Raw genomic sequence first — 18,120 nt, forward strand, 5'->3', positions numbered from 1 at the left:
AAACAAGACCCCTACATATGAAAAGGAAGGGAATGGAAAAAGATATTGCTATGATGAACCTAGAAGGTATTAAAGTCAGAGAAAGATAAACACTATATGATTTCACTTATATGCGGAATTTAAGGAATAAAAAGAACAAACTAATAAACAGACTCACAAATATAGTGGACAATTTGGTGACAGGCCGAGGGGAGGGAGGTTTGGGGGCTTGGAGAATGGGGTGAAGGGTTAAAGAAGTACAAATTAGTAGCTGATGGATGTCATGGGGATGGGGAGCATGACATAGAGAATGCAATTAGCATTAATACATTGGCTAGGTGGAGAATCAGGGGAGGGAGGGAACAATTGAGGGGGATCATTTTACTAACTATATAAATGTCTAACCAATGTACTCTATACTGGAAACTAATTAAAATTTAAAAAATAAAAAATAAATAAAATAAAAGATAAGCAAACATATCTATATATCCTTATTTTCCCTTCTTTTGTACGTAAAAGGTAGCATTCAATATAAGCTCTTTTCCCTTTTTTAACTTAATGGTTCCACCTGAAATCACTTCATTTCAGTTCATAGAGATCTTCTCTATTATTATTTTTTTTTACAGCTGCATAGAATTCATTGTGTGCCTGTACCAAAGCCTTTTATCAATGTCCTATGGTTGAATATTTGATTAGTTTCCATGACTTTGCAATTTCGAATAATGCTGCAAGAAGTAATCTTACGTTAAATTGTTTAATGAATCTCATTATTATTTATTTATACTGTCATTTTTAATTTAATTTCAAATCATCCTTTTTTGATTATTAAAGCTTCAAGTTAACAACATTAAACAGAAATATCTGAATCCAAGTGAGTACAAACATTGATTACATTACTACTCTGAATAGATCTGTCTTTCTGTAACTATATTATAGAGGAAGGAAATGGGAAAGTATAGAAACAAATGATGGAATAGGACCAACAATTCTGTAACTAATTCTGCCACTATTTAGTCATGAAATATCGGCCAAGTCACTTCACTTCTCCCTCAGTTTCTTCATCTTAAATAAGACCATCGGTCTAGATATAAAAGTTCATTGTAGCTTTAAAATATTCTGCTTGTGCTTGTCTTATTTTAGCTTCTCCCCTCATAGTTATCATTATGATTTAAACAATCATCTTCTTACAACGGTTTCACAAAATAGAAACAAAATAAATATAAGAATAGATACCAAGGTATTAATAATGTAAGTAAAGTAAACTAAGCCAGTTGAATAAAGTACAATACCTAAATAATGGTGGTATTTTTTCTAATCATTGCTAATTTTTAGGCTATAAAATTGTTCCACACACTCAAAGATCGTAAGCATACACAATCAAGGATTATAGGACATCCAAGAAAAAGCTCTTATGTGGAAGATAAAGGCATGATAGAAATAACAACTTGGGCAAAAGAGACTATACGTAGAGTAGATAACTTAATAATAAAATATCATTGACAGTTTCGAAGAGATAAAAAAGGATATTGCAACCATTGTGTAAAGAAAAAATTCTATAAAACGAACATTTCGAGAACAAAGAACTTTCCTCCATACTAATTCTATTCATAATAATCTGCTTCTTTTTATAACTTCTAAGACATTTTTGCCTATGGTCATATTTGCATTAAATTGTAAGTCATCTTATATTTTTAACTATTTTCTGTTTCAGTCTTTATTCTCTAAAAAGTAATCACTGATCAATCTTTGATATATTTTATAACAGAAAATCAAGACAATATAATACGATTTATTTAAATCCATATTTTTATTATAAGCCAATTTACATTTTTTATCTCTAAATTTATCACTACAATATATAGCTATAGTGGTGAAACTATACTCATCGCAGTTTAAAATATATATATAAATGAAAATAATAAAGACTATTGGCCTTTTTACAACTCTTATTTCCAAACTTTCTGGTATTATTAAGGTTTTTCTGATACAACAGATTTTAGCAGCCTTTTAAGTTTCTAATCTGGGGGTAGCATACAGGGGTAGAGAATACAGTAATAAGACAATGGCCAATTGAGAACCTGAGAGCAGGATCCCAGGCTGGCCAACTTATTGTGCATAGTTCTATTTCTGATGAGGCTCAGCAAAGTGTTCAATCCTGGCTGGGGTCAGGGCAGCATTTTAGTTCTAAAGAAGGGGTTGGTGATGGTATTGAGCTGAATAATGAGTCAAGCTAAGCTTTATTGTGGCCCGGGAGCTATGTCTACTTGACTGGATCCCATGTACAGGTGGATGACTGAGTGGTAAGCCTGCTAGATAGGGCATCAGACTATACCTACTATTTCAATCAGAATTTTCTTTAAAATGATTGGAACTGAGCATGCAAGTGTGAGGCACAGTAGTTATGAGAGGGAACTGAAATATAAAAGTAAATGTAAAAATATAGTCAGAAAATTGCCTCCTTGTAACTCCTTAGCCTGTATTAGTGTATACACTGTTGATTTAAAGAGGTTACATATTATCTTATTTACTTTTGAATTTCCTGTAGGTAGGTTCCCAATACATGTATAGCAGGACAATATCTTGAGTTATCAGTTTATATTTTCTCAGTATAGTTTTCCCTTTCTCTTCTCTCAAGCAGAGAGCAAGCTTTATGCTTCATTGCCTCAGTTGGGCTTGGTAGGAGGGCCTTGTGACTTTTGATTGCGAAAGCTTTAATGGAGACTGGGGTTTGAGGAGATAAAAAGACCCTGCCAGATACTGGAAAAGAGAGATGTTCTTTAGTTGCATAGTGTACCAGCTTAGCTGGATGCTAGGTTAGAAGATCCTACACTCATCCAAGATTTCTTAGCATGGAAGAAACTGTGCAGGCTGGGACAATGACACTTCATTCACAGCTAGTGCAGACTGATAAATGAAGGGACCTCTACAATGCCTTAGTGATGGATTAGACCCAGAACTTTGATGCACCCCAAAAGAAGAAAAGCCCAAGAAGGCTAAATTTATCTACTTGTTTAATCTTTAAATTTTATTAAAAAATATAATTGGTTCAAAAGTAATTATGAGAAACTGGATATCCACGTGCAAAAGAATGAAATGAGACAACTACTTCATGCCATTTGCAAACATTAACTCGAAATGGATCAAAAGTCTAAATTTAAGAGCTAAAATTATAAAACACTTAGAAGAAAACATAGGGGGAATTAGGGGAAAATCTTCATAGGGATTCTTCAAAATCCATTGGATTTTGCAATGAATCTTTAAATATGTCATCAAAAACAGAAGCAAAAAAAGTGAGGAAAGTAGATAAATTGGATTTGATCAAAATTAAAAACTTTTGTGCATTAAGGGACATTATCGATAAAGTGAAAAGACACGTAAAGAATGGAAGAAACTATTTACAAATTATATATCTAATAAGGATCTATTATCCAGATTATAAAAAGAACACTTATCACTCATAATAAAAAGACAACCCAATTTTAAAAGGGCAAAGGACTTGAACAAACATTTCTCCAAAGAAGATACACAAGTGGCCAACAAGCAAATGAAAACATACTCAACATCGTTGGTCATTAGGAAAATGTAAATCATTACCACAATGAGATACTAATTCATACTCACCAGGATAGCTATAATAAAAACAACAACAACAACAACAACAAATAACAGGTGTTGATGAGAATGTGGAGAAATTGGAGCCTTCATTCATTCCTGGTGGGAATATAAAATAGTTCAGCTGCTGTGAAAAACAGTTTGGTGGTTCCTCAAAAAGTTAAACATAGAGTTGCCATTCTCCTCCTACATATATACCTGAAAGAACTGAAAGCAGTTACTCAAGAAAATACTTGTACATGTTCACAGCAGTACTATTTACAATAACCAAGAGGTAGAAACAACCAAAATGTCTATTAGCTGACAAGTGGTTAAATAAAACATGATCTATCCCTACAATGTAATATTATTCAACCATAAAAAGGGATGAGTACTGATGAATGCTACAATGTAGATGAACCTTGAGAACATTATACTACATAAAAGAAGACAGAGACAAAATGTCACATGAACAATCTGGGACAGATAAATCCACAGAGACAGAAAGCAGATCAGAGGTTGCAAGGGTCTAGGGAAAGGTCGGCAGTGGTGGGTAACTGCTTCGTGGGTACGGGGTTTTCTTTTGAGTTCATGAAAATATTTTAGCTCTAGGTAAACGTGGTAGTTGAACAACACTGTCAATATACTAAATGCCACTGAATTGCTGACTTTAAAATAGTTAATTTTATGTTATGTGAATTTTACCTCATTTAAAAATGTTCTTAAATATAATAGATGATATATTCACATGGTTAAAAACTTAAAAGGTACACATTTGTTCAGTGCAGTTTTCTTCCTGCCTCTTACCCCTATTTACTTAGTTACCCTGCTGGTAGTTAGTCAATATTATCAATTTATTAAGTAATCTTTCAAAGATATTATATTCATTGATAAGCAAGTAAATATATATTATTCCCCTCTCTACCATTTTATGAATGGTAACACACTTCGCATATTATTCTGTTCTGGCTTTTTTTCTGCTTAATATTATATTTGGAGATCATTCTGTATTAGTATATTTAAAATTGCTTCATTCTTTTAATGGATATATAATTTTCCATTACATTTAGTTAACCAGTGTTCCAATGATGGGAATTAATGAATGTTCCCAATTCTTTATTTTTACAAATAAAGATGCATTATATCTATAACATTTCACTTACATGAGAAGAGTACATCTATAGAATCAAACTCCTAAAGTGAATTACTGGGTCAGAGGGTATGTGAATTTGTAAATACTTTTAAGCTATTGACCAATGTTCTGCAGTTTGACTGATTTGCCTGCCTATCAGAAATATTAATAAAATATTACATATTATATTATTAAAGTTTGAGATTTTTGTCAATCTGGTAAGTTAAAATTGTATTTTAGTGTAATTTTATTTTGTATCTCTTACAAAATGTGATGAAAATCACCTTTTCCTATGTTTAAGAGTCATTTTAATTTTTTGTTCCATGAACTATATTTCATATTTTGAACCCACTTTTCTATTCGGTTTATGGACTATTTTTTACTAATTTGAAGGCGCTCTTAGGAAAATAAACCACTTGTCTCTAAAATGAAGTGCATTTTTTCCTTACAGTTTTTATTCTGCTCTGTTTACCATGTTTTTTGTCATGAAGAAATTATTTTTAATTAGCTGGACATCCATTTTTTTCTTCTATGGCTTCTGGATTTTAGTATTTGTAAAAAGGTCTTCTTCCTACTAAGATTATAAGATAATTATTTCATGAAGAATTCTTTCGTGTTTTCTTCTAATAGTTTTAGGATTTCTTTAAATTTCATTTTCTTTTTATTCATTTTTTGATCAATTTATAAATTATTCTCTTTATTCTGTTTGGAATACAGGATATGGATACCATCCTCCTCCTCCTCCTTCTCCTCCTCCTCCTCCTCCTCCTTCTCCTCCTCCTCCTTCCTCCTCCTTCTCCTCCTCCTCCTCCTCCTCCTTCTTCTAGATGATGCAGAATTAAAGAAAAATAAGACTTGGCTCCTTCCCTTGTGATGATTACTGCCACTTAAACGAATAGCAATTAGAGAAGCTGTGACAGAAATCTGAACAGGGTGCATTGGGCACATCAAGGAGAGTAAAAGGGAGTTCAGAAAAGGCTTCACAAAGGAATATGTCTCCAATATTTACTGATAATCTGAATTAACATTCCTATACTCTTCTGGAAACTCTCTTCCATCTTGACCTCTATGATCTTCATGCCTCCAGGTTCCTATTGTATCTTTTGAATTATTCTCACTGTCCCGGCTCCTTCCTCCATCCTTCAAATGTGGGTGTTTCATAGAATTTTATCCTACTTTTTAACAGAGTATTATTTTTAATTCTTTTTCAGTTCCAAAGAGTCATCTATTTTTGTATTTAAAAGACTTCTAAAATCCATATATATATATTTTTTTTTCTAAATGTATATTTGAAGCTCATTATATTGGAATTTTATTTATTCGATTATTTAATTAATAACTGTTCTCCTGCAAGACCGTTGTGAGTGGGGGTTGTTTTTGTTTTCTCACCACTGGCCCTAGTTCTTGGCACAGAGTTATTAATAAATATTTTTAGATGAATAAATGTTCAGTGTTAATTTTTTTTTCTAAGAACTAGATCTTATTTTTCTGATTAACTACTGGGCATTTTCACTGGACATTCCTCTTAGCACCTCACACAAATTTGTTTAGTTTAACAAACATTTACTGAGTGTCTGCTGTGTGCTAACATGGTACAGGGACTGAGGATGTACCTACTGTAAAGAAATAAGAAGCACACTGTGTGCATATGTTTTTAATTAGTACGACCTGCTCATCAGTCTGGGATAAAAGTCACATATTTCATATCATTTATTTTTCTAATTACTTGCCTAGTTTAGGTTCTTATTGGGAATCCAGTATCTTTTCTTAAGCCTGCTTCTCTCACGTAATTTACCAAAAACCACAGGAGCTTACTCAGTGCAAAGAGGTTGTTGAACTTATTTGCAGATAAGAGAGGGAACTCAAGCTTCCTAGCAGTTTGTTGGCTAGACATTTGGCTACCAAAAACCTTTGACTGCTAGCTGGTATTGCAATTGCAAGCTGGCTTCCCTCAAGTCCCAAGCATGGTCATAGAGTGGCTAAAGCATGGACTTTCAATGTTTCTTTATTCTTGTACATTGTTCCAAAAGAATATGGGTAGTTTCCAGGAGACTGAATTGGGATGGGCTTCGTGGCTTAGTCATGTACTCTGCTGGAACCAGTTCTCTCTGTGGCCATGAGGCTCTGTTGTTGAACTAGTTTATCAGCCCAGACTTCCTATTCCACCTGAAGAATGAAACAGAACTTTCTCAGTCAATAAGAGAGTTTCTAATAATGTTAAACCACAAAAAGAAAGAGATTGAGATCTCAATCTTTCTTCCCTAGGAGGTTCTCCTAGGCAAACTTTCTCAGTATTGGTTTGGGCTAAGGCTATTTGGAGGAGTGGCCTTGTCAGGATGTCTTGTTATATACTTTCCCTGGTGCAATAGGTACTTAACTTTCCTTCCATTTGTATCAGTAAGAGATGTTTTCAAGTGACTCTTTCCTAAGCAAAGATGATCTATGTTTCTGGTGACTTGAGGTATTTACTTTGTCAGAGAAATAACTGGCAGTTTTTCTTTAAAAGAAATCTTAAGACCTGCCTCCCCAGACACCTTACTATACGTAATAGAACTGTATATGAAACAGTATGACAAAGGAGGAAGTGATTAACTTGGCAGGAGAGATGTAGGGGGAAGTGGTCAGAGAAGACAATTTGAAGTAGGAGACCATTAATGTCACCTTTTAAAGGATGAACTGATTGGAGTGAGGATGTTAGGGAAGGAAGGGATTGGTATGTCAGTTAGAAGAAATAGCATATTCAAGGGAAGACAGAAGAGGTGAACAGCAGTGTGTTCTTATCTCCTGAGGCAGAGGTAGAGTGCATCTATTGAAGGAGAAGAGTGGCAGGATAGGAATTCATAGAGGTAAGCAGAGCTTCTATCAGGTAAGTATCATCATCCTCTCAGGCACTCAAACAGGATATATCAGAGCCAATTGAAAATTTTTCTTCCCATTAAATAACAAAGTCGCCCAATCATCCAATTTAAATCTCTAGTCCTTTCCTTCACAGTTTGCTCTGCGCTGCCCTGACTCATTATTTCAAGGGTGTTCATACTGGTCTTTCCACCTGATGTTCTCTCCTTCTAGCCATCCTACACATGGCTACTAGCGTGGTCTTCCTTAAATAAAAGCCAGAGTTACTACCCATTCCCAAGCCTGTAATACTCCTTCTTTCATGCAGAATAAAATCGCACCTGGTTAATTTGGTGTTTTAGATCTTTCACAAGTTGACCTTCATGAAACATTTCAACCTTTTCTCTCATTTCACACCCTTCCTTGAACCTCTATCCACACCAGACTTAATCATCTTCCTGAATCCGCTTTGTACCTTCTTGTCTCTGTATCTTTGCTCCATTATACCTTCTGCTATCCCCCCTTTTTTCTGTCTATTTTTTAAGGCATGGCCCAAATCATATCAGCTGTGTAAAAAATTGCCCCAAAATATAATGGCTTAAAACAATGATAAACATTTATTATCTTCCACAGTTTCTGAGAGTGAGGAATTTAGGAGTATCTTGGCTGAGCGGGCTGGCTCAGGATTGCTCTTGAGGATGTAGTCTGCGGCTTGACTGGCGATGGAAGAGCTGCTTCCAAGGCTGGCAAACCGGTGCTCACTCTTGGTGGGAGTCCTCAATTCTTCTCTGTGGCAGCTGGCCTCCTAAGAGACCAAATCAAAAGTGACAAGGCCTTTTATAATTTGGTCTCAGAAGTCATACAACATCATCTTTACCATACTACTCTTTTGGTCACACAGCCCAGCTCTGATGTGAGGGAGATTAAATAGGACATAAATGCCAGGAAGCAAGAATCACCAGGGACAGTGTTGGAGGCTAACACAATATCTCTTCAAGAGGCTTTCTAGATTCCCTAACTCCATATGCCCTTCTCTCTGTTCTCAATAGCTCAAATTCTTTAAAAATCAGAGCTCCTGCAGATCTCTCAATAAAAATCACATTTTTTCTTAAGTATTTACTATTAAAATGTGTAAACCTGAAAAATCGCTTTGGTTAATTATCAAGGGACATAGTGCTGAGAAACCTTGTTGTCAGAAGTCCTAGGTTTTCGGAAACACGGTTGTTTGGAGCTCATATTAGTGAGAATAGAAACTTCCTTTCTTGCCCAGGGGATGTAGGCTATCCAAGTTACTTTGACTTAGAGAAGCAGCCTTAACTTATAGTGCAGAGTTTCAGATGAGTAGCTTGGGGACATAATATTCTACATTAATCTTAAATTTGTGTTTCCAAGAAAACAGAACCCTGAGTCTGCTTCTCAATTCAGGTCTCATGTTAACCCCTTTACATATAGATCTGATGTGCTCTATTAAGTACTGTTTCATTTAGATTCTATCTAAACTCTTTCCTTTTCCTAATACTATAATGACCCCCATTTCTTCCCTTTTTGGAGACATGCCCACAGTTCCTCTGCTGAGTGGTATCCTTTGCTGCAGCAAGTTAATAAACCTAACTTTGTTAGGTTACAGGTCTGTATCTGGTAGTCTTTATCCAACGAGCTTTATGAATAGCTAAATTATTTGAGCTCATATTCACTAATTTCATTTTTTTTTGGAATCCTCCATGCTTCTTGAACAAGGATACCTGTTAGAATATCTTTCCTCTGAACTATAGTCTACTTCCTAAATATATCTTCCCTCTGAAATGTATTTCCTAAGTAGACTTCATTTCGGACTAACCTTGCATTGTATTCCTTCACTGCTACAAACTCCAAGATGATTCGGTCACTTTCTCTCAAGGCTCCTAACACTTTTACATTACTATGCAATTTATTAGTGAATTAGTAATTTTCCCTCTTGCCCTCCTGAGCTACTTCTCTGGTCCTCTAGGATCCAGCTACAAAATCATCTGTGTCAAGCCTTAATTTAAAACTCAGGATAAAACTCAGCAGCTTCTTGCCTTGTTCTTATCTCTGAAATGGTACTTACCACATTTATAAACTTTCTCCATGTTTTTTTTTTTTTTGGTTTCTACCAGCCTCTGGAGAATAGGGATTATAATATGTTCATCCTTGTAGACTCTGTGACAGGCGTACCTAAATGACCCAATTAATTATTAAGCGAGGTAATGAAATGTCTACATGGCAAATGGAAAAATCAGTAGAAGTTCTATTTTAACAAAATTAAAACTGTTGAACACTCCTACACACACATTATATATCTGGTTCTTGTGATTCTTGTCCTCAGTATTAGGCAACTACCAATTTATATTGAAAAAAAAAAAAACACCTAGGAAACTAACATTTCGTGGACTACTTTAACGTGGGCTCCTACAGAACACAGGCTAGTGTGTATATTATGCAAAATTTTATGTTCTGATACACTTTTCTCCAGCTCCCTCAACTGAAGAAAGGGACTAAGTCACTGTGCATATACCAGTTTTCTGCATCATTAGGGCCAGATAGGAAAGGAATGCTTAATCTGTAATGCCCTTCAGATTCTGGGAGTAAGGCCAGCTTTAATACAATGCACGACTGTTATTTCTGAATGTTCCTTTGCAAAGTACAGTTTCCCAAACTTTTTGTTTGATCAGATCCACAAAAATACATTTTATATCACTAGAGACACACGAATACAAAAAAACTGGAATATTTCAAAACGACTCCACTCTCAGATTTTCTATGGTGTTCTACTGCTCCCAATTCCATTAAAAAAACAGAAAAGTGGTGGTCTCGATCTACCAAACTAATTTCAGAATCCCCTAAAAATTATAATTCATAGTTTGGGAAAACATTGGTTTGGAAAAAGGTTTTAGCTTTGTAGTCCTTCCCAGCGTCTCCCTACTCCTCTTCGGAGTTCCCTAAGGTTGCTTTCGTCTAAATGACTACAGCGCCCTGTTTTATGTAAATACTCCGTGATAGGGCCGTTCCCCTTTCTCCTAGATGCCTTAAGAGGGTGGTAACGGCCCATCGCCGCGGGTGGAATGGCAGGTTCCACTAAGTTTCCCGTCCAGGCCAGGCCCACTTTTCCAGTTCTCGTGAAAACCAGGGTGTGTGTGTGCGCGCAGGTGGAAGCAGGGAGGAGGCAGGGACAGTGACCAGGCCTCAAAGGAGTGAGGAGGCCAGGAGTGAGGTTCCGAAGGTCGCCGCGCCCGCGTTCCCGGCGACCCTGCGGGGGGCCGCGCGTGCGCAGAGAGCGCCCAGCACTGTTCCGGCCTCCGTGGCGCCCGCGCGCGCTCCCGCGCGGCCAAATTCCGAGGTAGCCTTCGGTGCGCGGCCGGCGCGGCGATGCGCGCAGGGGGCGTTTCTGCGCGGCCGGCACCGCCCTCTCTCGGCGCTCTCTTCTCCTCCCAGTCTCCCCCGCGCTTCCTGCACTAAGACGGTCATAGCCGCGTCCCCTTTCTCCGCTCGCTCGCGCAGGCAGTGCCATGGCGGCCTTCAGCAAGTACTTGACGGCGCGGAACTCCTCGCTGGCGGGGGCCGCGCTCTTGCTGCTCTACCTGCTCCGTAAGCGGCGCCGCGCCCTCGGCCTGCACGGGTAAGAAGGCCGTGGCTGCGCCTCCTTCCCGGGCCCGAGCGGGCGCTTCCTGCGCGCTCTCCCCAGCCCGTCGCCCGGCAGACGGATTCCTTTGCCGCGTGGGGTCAAACGGAGAGCGGATTGGCCGCGGCCGCTGCCAGGCTCCAATGTCAGGGTGTCCCGTGTGCCCGTGGCGCCCGCGTCCCCCATACTCCCTGCGTCCCCGCCGGCCTAACCGGCCCTTTTCTTTGCCCAGGGAGTGCAAATCTTTTCTCCTGCGACCACAGGCAAACCTGTATTTCTGCCCCGAAGCTGTCGACCCCCTAACTTCTCCAAACCACCTCCTTTCTGTATCAACTTTTCGGGTGTGTTCTGGTTTGCCATCTCATCTCACAGACCTTGTATTTGCTTCGTGGACGTGTATGTGTAGATTGAGGATGGAGATTGGACTTCCCTGGGTGGAGGCTGTTTAAGTCATTGGGACGAGGTTTGGCACGATTCCCTAGTAGTTGCTGTTGAAAGTCGCGGGGATGGTTCATGTGAACTATTCAGGATCCACTTGGCAAAATTGCTTTCTAAAGTGGTGTCGGCTTGAAGTTGGTCAGTGAACGCCCTGGCATTTCATCCGCAGAGGCAGAATCGGTTCCCTTCCCTGGCTTTTTTGCAGGTGGAAGGTGTGTGTTTTAGGTGAGGATCAAGATCCTTTTTGATTACACTCCACTGCTTCCCCATCGAGAGAATTTTAGTGTTTAAATTTAACTTTGGGAGATTATAAGATTAGAGGAAGGGAGAGAGAGAATTGAGTTACTGTTGCAGGATTATAGACATAAGTTTATTTGCTGGGAGACACTTGGTTTCAGCAAACCATTGAGGTTACTTTCCAAGCATTCTTGCCAGTTATCTGATATTTCATATTAACTTGGCATACTACTTTCACGCATTTTATTTCATTTATATCTCTGGTCAGATAACTGTTGCCCTCTGTTTTTGATTTGCCTAAAATATCTAATTAGTCGTAGACTTTGGACTAGAACAGTGAGTGATAAGTGGCCTGACTTTCCTCGTAATTCTTATTAACCTTTTCCTAGCTTCTGTATCTTACTAGTAAGTCTGAAGCAATGGTCTTTCTCTTCCTTCCTAAATCCTTTTAACAAAGTTGAAAATGATTGGCATCTTTGTCCGAACAGTACAGTACCTATTCACTTTTCTTCTATTTAATTTGCCTTTAAAATGATTAATTCTGGAAAATACAAGCATTTTTTTCTCTTGGATTGTATGCTTTCTGAGCCCCCAATTGCAAATGGAAGTTGTCTGAGAATATGCCAACAGAAAATGGTAAATGCTGTAAAATAACTTTGAATTACATTTTTGCAGAGAAGTAGTTCAGTGCATAGAACAGGTGTTTTAGTATGGGGGAAGGGAACTTGAGCCCTTAAAGCTCTGGCTTCCTTTTACGATTTTTTTTTAAAAAATGCTTTATTGGAGTATTACTTACGTATAGAAAAGTATACGTATCACAGTAGAGCTTGAAGAATTTTAACAAATAGAACTCAGCCGTGTTGTCAGCACTCAGATCTGCACCCAGGTAAGAACATTACCAGCATCCCAGAAACTCTTCATGTCCTTTTTTGTCACGGCTTAGGAGGGTACTGGTTTTCAAGACCATAGATTATTGACCATAGAAAAATTTTAAGCATAATCTATTGGGAAATAATGACAATCGTAACAAAACAGTATAGTAGAATCTAACTAGTTTTAAGTATTTATTATTGTAAAATACTTTAAAATCTTTTTGATAAACTTTTGTGGGAGAATGCCAATTATGAGAATAAACAAAGTTTAAATTACTGAGATAAAATAATTGAATTATTTAAAAACTTAATTCTTAAAAAAAGAATTATTTAAGAATGGTGTTCAGTCTGTCTTTGTACATGTTATACTTCCAGAATCTTATGAATATCTTTATAGTCACTATCTTTGGCTTCACAGTTTGAAGATTAAACAATTATGACTTTATATTTTACTGGCTTTTTGAGTGTCTGGTTACAGCTAATTAATTTTACTGTCTGGTGCTTAATTAGGAACACGTGGCTGCTCTGCCTTTTTTTGTCTATGCTGTTAACAGTAGGTTTGTCTTAGAAGATATTAGAATCAGGTAATAGAGCTAATAAAACCACTTTAAAAGTTACAATGTCACATTATTTCAAACATTAAGAGAATGAGTAATTTAGTGTTCTGAATTACTTTTTATTAGTTAATGCAGTTTTTTCACCCAGTTTGACTAATATTTTTGACTTTTTATTATGAAAATTACACATATGTAAAGTCAGCTGAATGGTATAATGAATTCCCTCTACACTTAACCCAATAAGTACCATCAACATTCTGCCAGTCTTGTTTTACTTATAGCTCCTTGCTCCCTACCCCTTATTTTTACAGGTTTTTAGGTAAAATTTGTAGGTGTTGAACTGTACAAATCTTGTTATATTTATTTTAAATAAATGTGTACAGCAGCGTAGCACACCCCTGTCATAAATTAGAACATTTTCATCTTCCCAGAAAGTTCTCTTTTATTAATTTCCTGCCATAACTGTACTTTTTTCACCTTAGTTTTGCCCGATCATATATCTTATTTTGTTCCTTACTTATGAGGAATAGCGGAATCTTTTTACTCATGGATAAAGGAGACCATGTGTTCAGTTCAAAGGAAGCACCCGTTTAGAATGTTGTATTACTGTGCTAGGTGCTATGGGATGAAGAGAGAGAGAGAGAGAGACAGAGAGACAGACAGACAGACAGACAGAGAGAGCACGCGCTCGCGCGCGTATTGTGTGTGTATGTATTGCATAGTCAATAAATATATGACTTTTTCAGAGTGCTTACATACTTGTTAGAAGAAATTTAAATGTAAATTACTTAAAATGTAAAGTGATGACAGAATGCAATGTATAGACAGATATGGCTTAGTTCTGAAAAAGGAAAGAATAATATATTTGGGGAGAGTTAGGGAAGACTTTATGAAGGGTGTGAGCTAAGCCTATAAAGAGGGCGGGAATGGATAAGTGAAGATGAATGTTATAGCAGCCTTTATTGGATTTTTGTTGCGTTTTATGATAAGAAAAGAAGCTTTGTTGTGCCCTTTTAATTCATTTTTTACTACTTCCAGAGCACTTTTTAAAGAAATACAAATATGATCATTTTATTCCTTCATTAAAATCTTTCAGCTATTCTAAAATACAAATTTCTTAGTATGAAAGGATGGTGTTCATGATCTGGTCCTTTACTATTACTTCTCCTACTCACCCAGCTGTGTGGAATTTTCTGAGTATGACAGGCTCTGCCCTGTCTGATGGTAATCACTGTCATCCTCAGCTCTTCTCTCCATCCTTTGATGTTTATTTTCTTTTAAGACACAGCTCAGTCAACACTTTATTTTAGGTGTTTTATGTCTTTTCCTGATCTCCAAACTGATGTTGTCCTCAGCTCTCTTACGGTAAGCTTTCCTCTACTCTAGTAGTTACCACTCTGTATTGTACTAGTTTATTTTCTTGGCTTCTGCCTACCTCATACTCTGAGTTTCTTGAGGGCATGGACTGAGTCATCTTTAAATTCCTCGCTTGAACATGTCACGGGATAGACACTCAGTAAGTGTTTATAGGGTGGACAAATGATGTGGGATAGTTGAAGAACTTGAAAGGATAATTGCCTGACAGGCCGTTTGAGATGTGGGACCAGTACAAACGTGAGTAAAGACATAATCTTCATAGAAGTAATAGTTGTATCCCTAAGGGTAAGGATATGAGCTGGGTATTGGTAAATCTGTGGGTCAGTTTTAGAAGACAGGGAAAAGGACCATTCTGCCTGCCAAAGTATTTTATAATTGAGAAACAACAACAACAACAAAAACCTCAAAGTAAAAACAGAATAAAGCAGTTTCTTTCCCTTCCCGTGAATGCTTGTCAGAGTTCAGATTTCTCTTCCTGGATTTCAGAGCTTTCCTCCATCTGGTCTCACCTTACCTGGCTAATCTTATATGCCACTGCCTGCCAACGAGTACTCTGTTCCAAATAGGCAAGTTTCTGCACTGTTCTCTGAACAGACCACACTCATTCCTGGTTTGGGAGCTTTATTCATGAGCCATACTTGGAATATCTATCTCTGTATCCTCTGTTCTTCAATCTTATCCTTTAAGGATTAGGCCAGGGTCACCCTTCCATGAAATATTTAACAAATCTTGATGATCTAAATGATGATCACCTCCTTTTTAACCTTCTGAAGCATAAATTTAGGTACCTTCTTTGTTTTATTTATCAATTGCTTGACTGGGTGTGATCTAGCTGTCAGCCTTCAAGATGTGGCTAAGTCCACAAGCTCATGGGGTGATCCTTCATCCTTTTCAAAGCCCCAACCTATAGATGATGGGAACACAGTTTCCTCCCCCAAATATTTCAGAGGAGTTCAGAGAGCTTGTGTTTCTCTCAGACACCCTTATTTCACTTCTTTGCTTCTGCTCTATTTTCGATCCTACTTAACATCTTGTCTCTTGAACCTGCCTTTTTAGTATCTGCCTTAATTCTTCTAAAGCATCAGTCTCAAAGCAGATTTTGTAGTAGAGTTTTATTAAAAACTTGAGAGTAGTGGCAGGGATTAGATGTCAGCGTAGTGAACAGCTTAAAATGGAGACTTTTTTTATTTACAAGTTTTTAGACATGCCTACTGTTGGAATTTCTTGACTATTTTTCCCTGGGCCTCAGCGCTGCAGCCTGTTGCAGGGTCTCTTCTGTACTCATTGGATGTTCTCATATCTCTAGCTTTCCTCCCTGCACTTTCTCTTCACTAACCTTTCTACAACTTTACTGCATACTTTTTCTTCCTGAGATCTGCTCCTTTAAAATCAAGCTCCAGAAGGGGCTGGTTTCACTTTTCTCAGTTTCACAGGCCCACTGAATGTTTCGCAAAGCACAGGTATGAATCAGGTGAGGGGCTGGAGCTGCATGAGACCCTTAGAATGAACCATGAGTAGGTCATACAGGGGCTGACCTTGGCCTCATTTGGATCCTCACAGTAAAAGGAGATGCTTAAGCAACCATAAGTGAAGAGAGCCTTAAAGGATTTGTCAGGAAAAGCAGCTGTGTACTGGAATCAACTGATGTAGGTTGGGTCCAGAAGCAGTGTTCTCAGAACTGTGTAGCTGTGATCTACTGGTGGGGGGAACTGGGTACAGACTGTTTAATCACACTTCTCAGTTTTTGGCACATTAGCTTCATTGGCCAGGCATTCTGTTTCAGGGTTTTTTGCACCTGCTATTCCCCTACCTGGAATGCTCTTTTCTCAGATATCCACATTGCTTATTCCTTCCTCTTTTATAATCTTTTACCAGACATCTCACAGTGAGACCTTCCATTGCCACTCAGTTTAAAAATAACATCCTCTAACACACACGCTCTGCCCACTTTCCTGGTTTTACTTTTTCCTTAGCACTTTTCACTATTAAATGTGATATTTATTTTTCATATTTATCTTATTTATTGTATGTCTCTGCTGCCAGCATGTAAGTTTCATGAGGGCAGGGATTTTGGTCTATTTGTTCATTGTTATAGCCCTAGTAACTACAACTGTGGCTGGTATATAGTAGACACTCAAAAAATGTTGACTCTCAACTATGCAATATTCATTTCTTAGGGCTATGGTTACTGTTTTAAGTAACATACTTTTCTTGCTACAAATGTAACAGTTGTCTCCTTAAGTGTATTATGAGCTCTTTTAAGAGTTGGGGCCCTTTTATATTCATGGGTGAAGCAAGTCTTAGAAATTTATAAAAATGGTATCATTATTATTTTTTTAACCCGCTTTTGACAGTTGAGTGGAAAACATTAAAGACAATTTAAAAAAATTAAAAGTCATCCATAATGTAATTACTATAACACATATTATTTTTATTACCTTTTATTCATTATTTACATGCACGCATTTTACATAGTTGTAATGTACATGTTTTGCGATTTTCACTTAAAACAGAAATCTTCCCTAGGCTTCTACTTGAACTTCATAAGTATTTCTTTAAGATTGCTTCTGTAATTTTTTCCCTCTCTTTAATTCTCTGTCCCCGACTTCCACCCCTGACCCATGGATGTTGCCTTTTCCCCTTAAGAATTGGATCTCTGAAGGTGGGGCGTCTCCTCCCACACGCTTACTGGTGCACCCCGCATATGGTCCGTGGCTCCACACCTGGGATGTGAACCCAGGACCTGCTACGTGCAAAGCAGATGTGCTAACCACTACACTATTGAGCCACCCCTGCTTCTGTAATTTTTATAGATAATACTATATATGTTTGCGAATGAACATTTCTGTCTCTGCTGAATTATTTCCTCGGAGTAAATTGCCAGAAGTAGTAGTATTGAATAGAAGGTTATGAACTTCTCTTGTTTGTAGAAAGTGTGAACATTCTGGGCTACACAAATTACACATATTAGCTTTTAAGGGTTGTGACATAGAATACTGTGAATGAATGCTAATTTAATTCTCTAATCATTTTTATGGGGTGTTTTAGCTTTTTGGACTGCTTCAGAGGTATAAAATGTTGCAAGATTATTTTAAAATGCACGTTTTTATATACAGCATTTTGGTCTTCATTATGGAAGCAGCTTGGAATAGTATAAAACAGTCTTCAGAGTTAATTGTGGGTTCAAGTGTTTTTTCAGCTGTTTGCTAGATCTGTGACCTTGGTTAATTTATTTAACCTCTTTGAGCCTCAGTTTTCTCATCTATAGAACAGAGATAATAGCATGTGCTTAATTCAGTAGTTGTGAGGCTTTAAAGGGAAAATATCTTAACTCAGTAGCTTGAACAATAAATGAAAGATGACTTCAGATCTCCCTGTGCTTGCTAAAGGAAAACTAAAAGGACAGCAAAATCCCATTGTTAGATTTTCAAAAACTATTGAGCCTTCCTAAAAATTTCCTCAAGT

At 37.5% G+C, this 18,120-nt stretch overlaps 1 protein-coding gene across 1 annotated transcript in view; it reads left to right on the forward strand.

The window, feature by feature from the left end:
* The first annotated feature begins 10,980 nt into the window (after positions 1-10,980).
* Positions 10,981-18,120, forward strand: part of ABCD3 (ATP binding cassette subfamily D member 3) — a 65,595-nt gene continuing 58,455 nt past the window's right edge. The window contains exon 1 of the mRNA XM_011355679.2: positions 10,981-11,171. Within this exon, the coding sequence (XP_011353981.1) occupies positions 11,062-11,171 (110 nt within the window). The 5' untranslated portion in view covers positions 10,981-11,061. The remainder of the gene's footprint in view (positions 11,172-18,120) is intronic.

This window comes from Pteropus vampyrus, unplaced genomic scaffold, assembly GCF_000151845.1.
Source record: "Pteropus vampyrus isolate Shadow unplaced genomic scaffold, Pvam_2.0 Scaffold22, whole genome shotgun sequence".
Taxonomy (NCBI): Eukaryota; Metazoa; Chordata; class Mammalia; order Chiroptera; family Pteropodidae; genus Pteropus; species Pteropus vampyrus.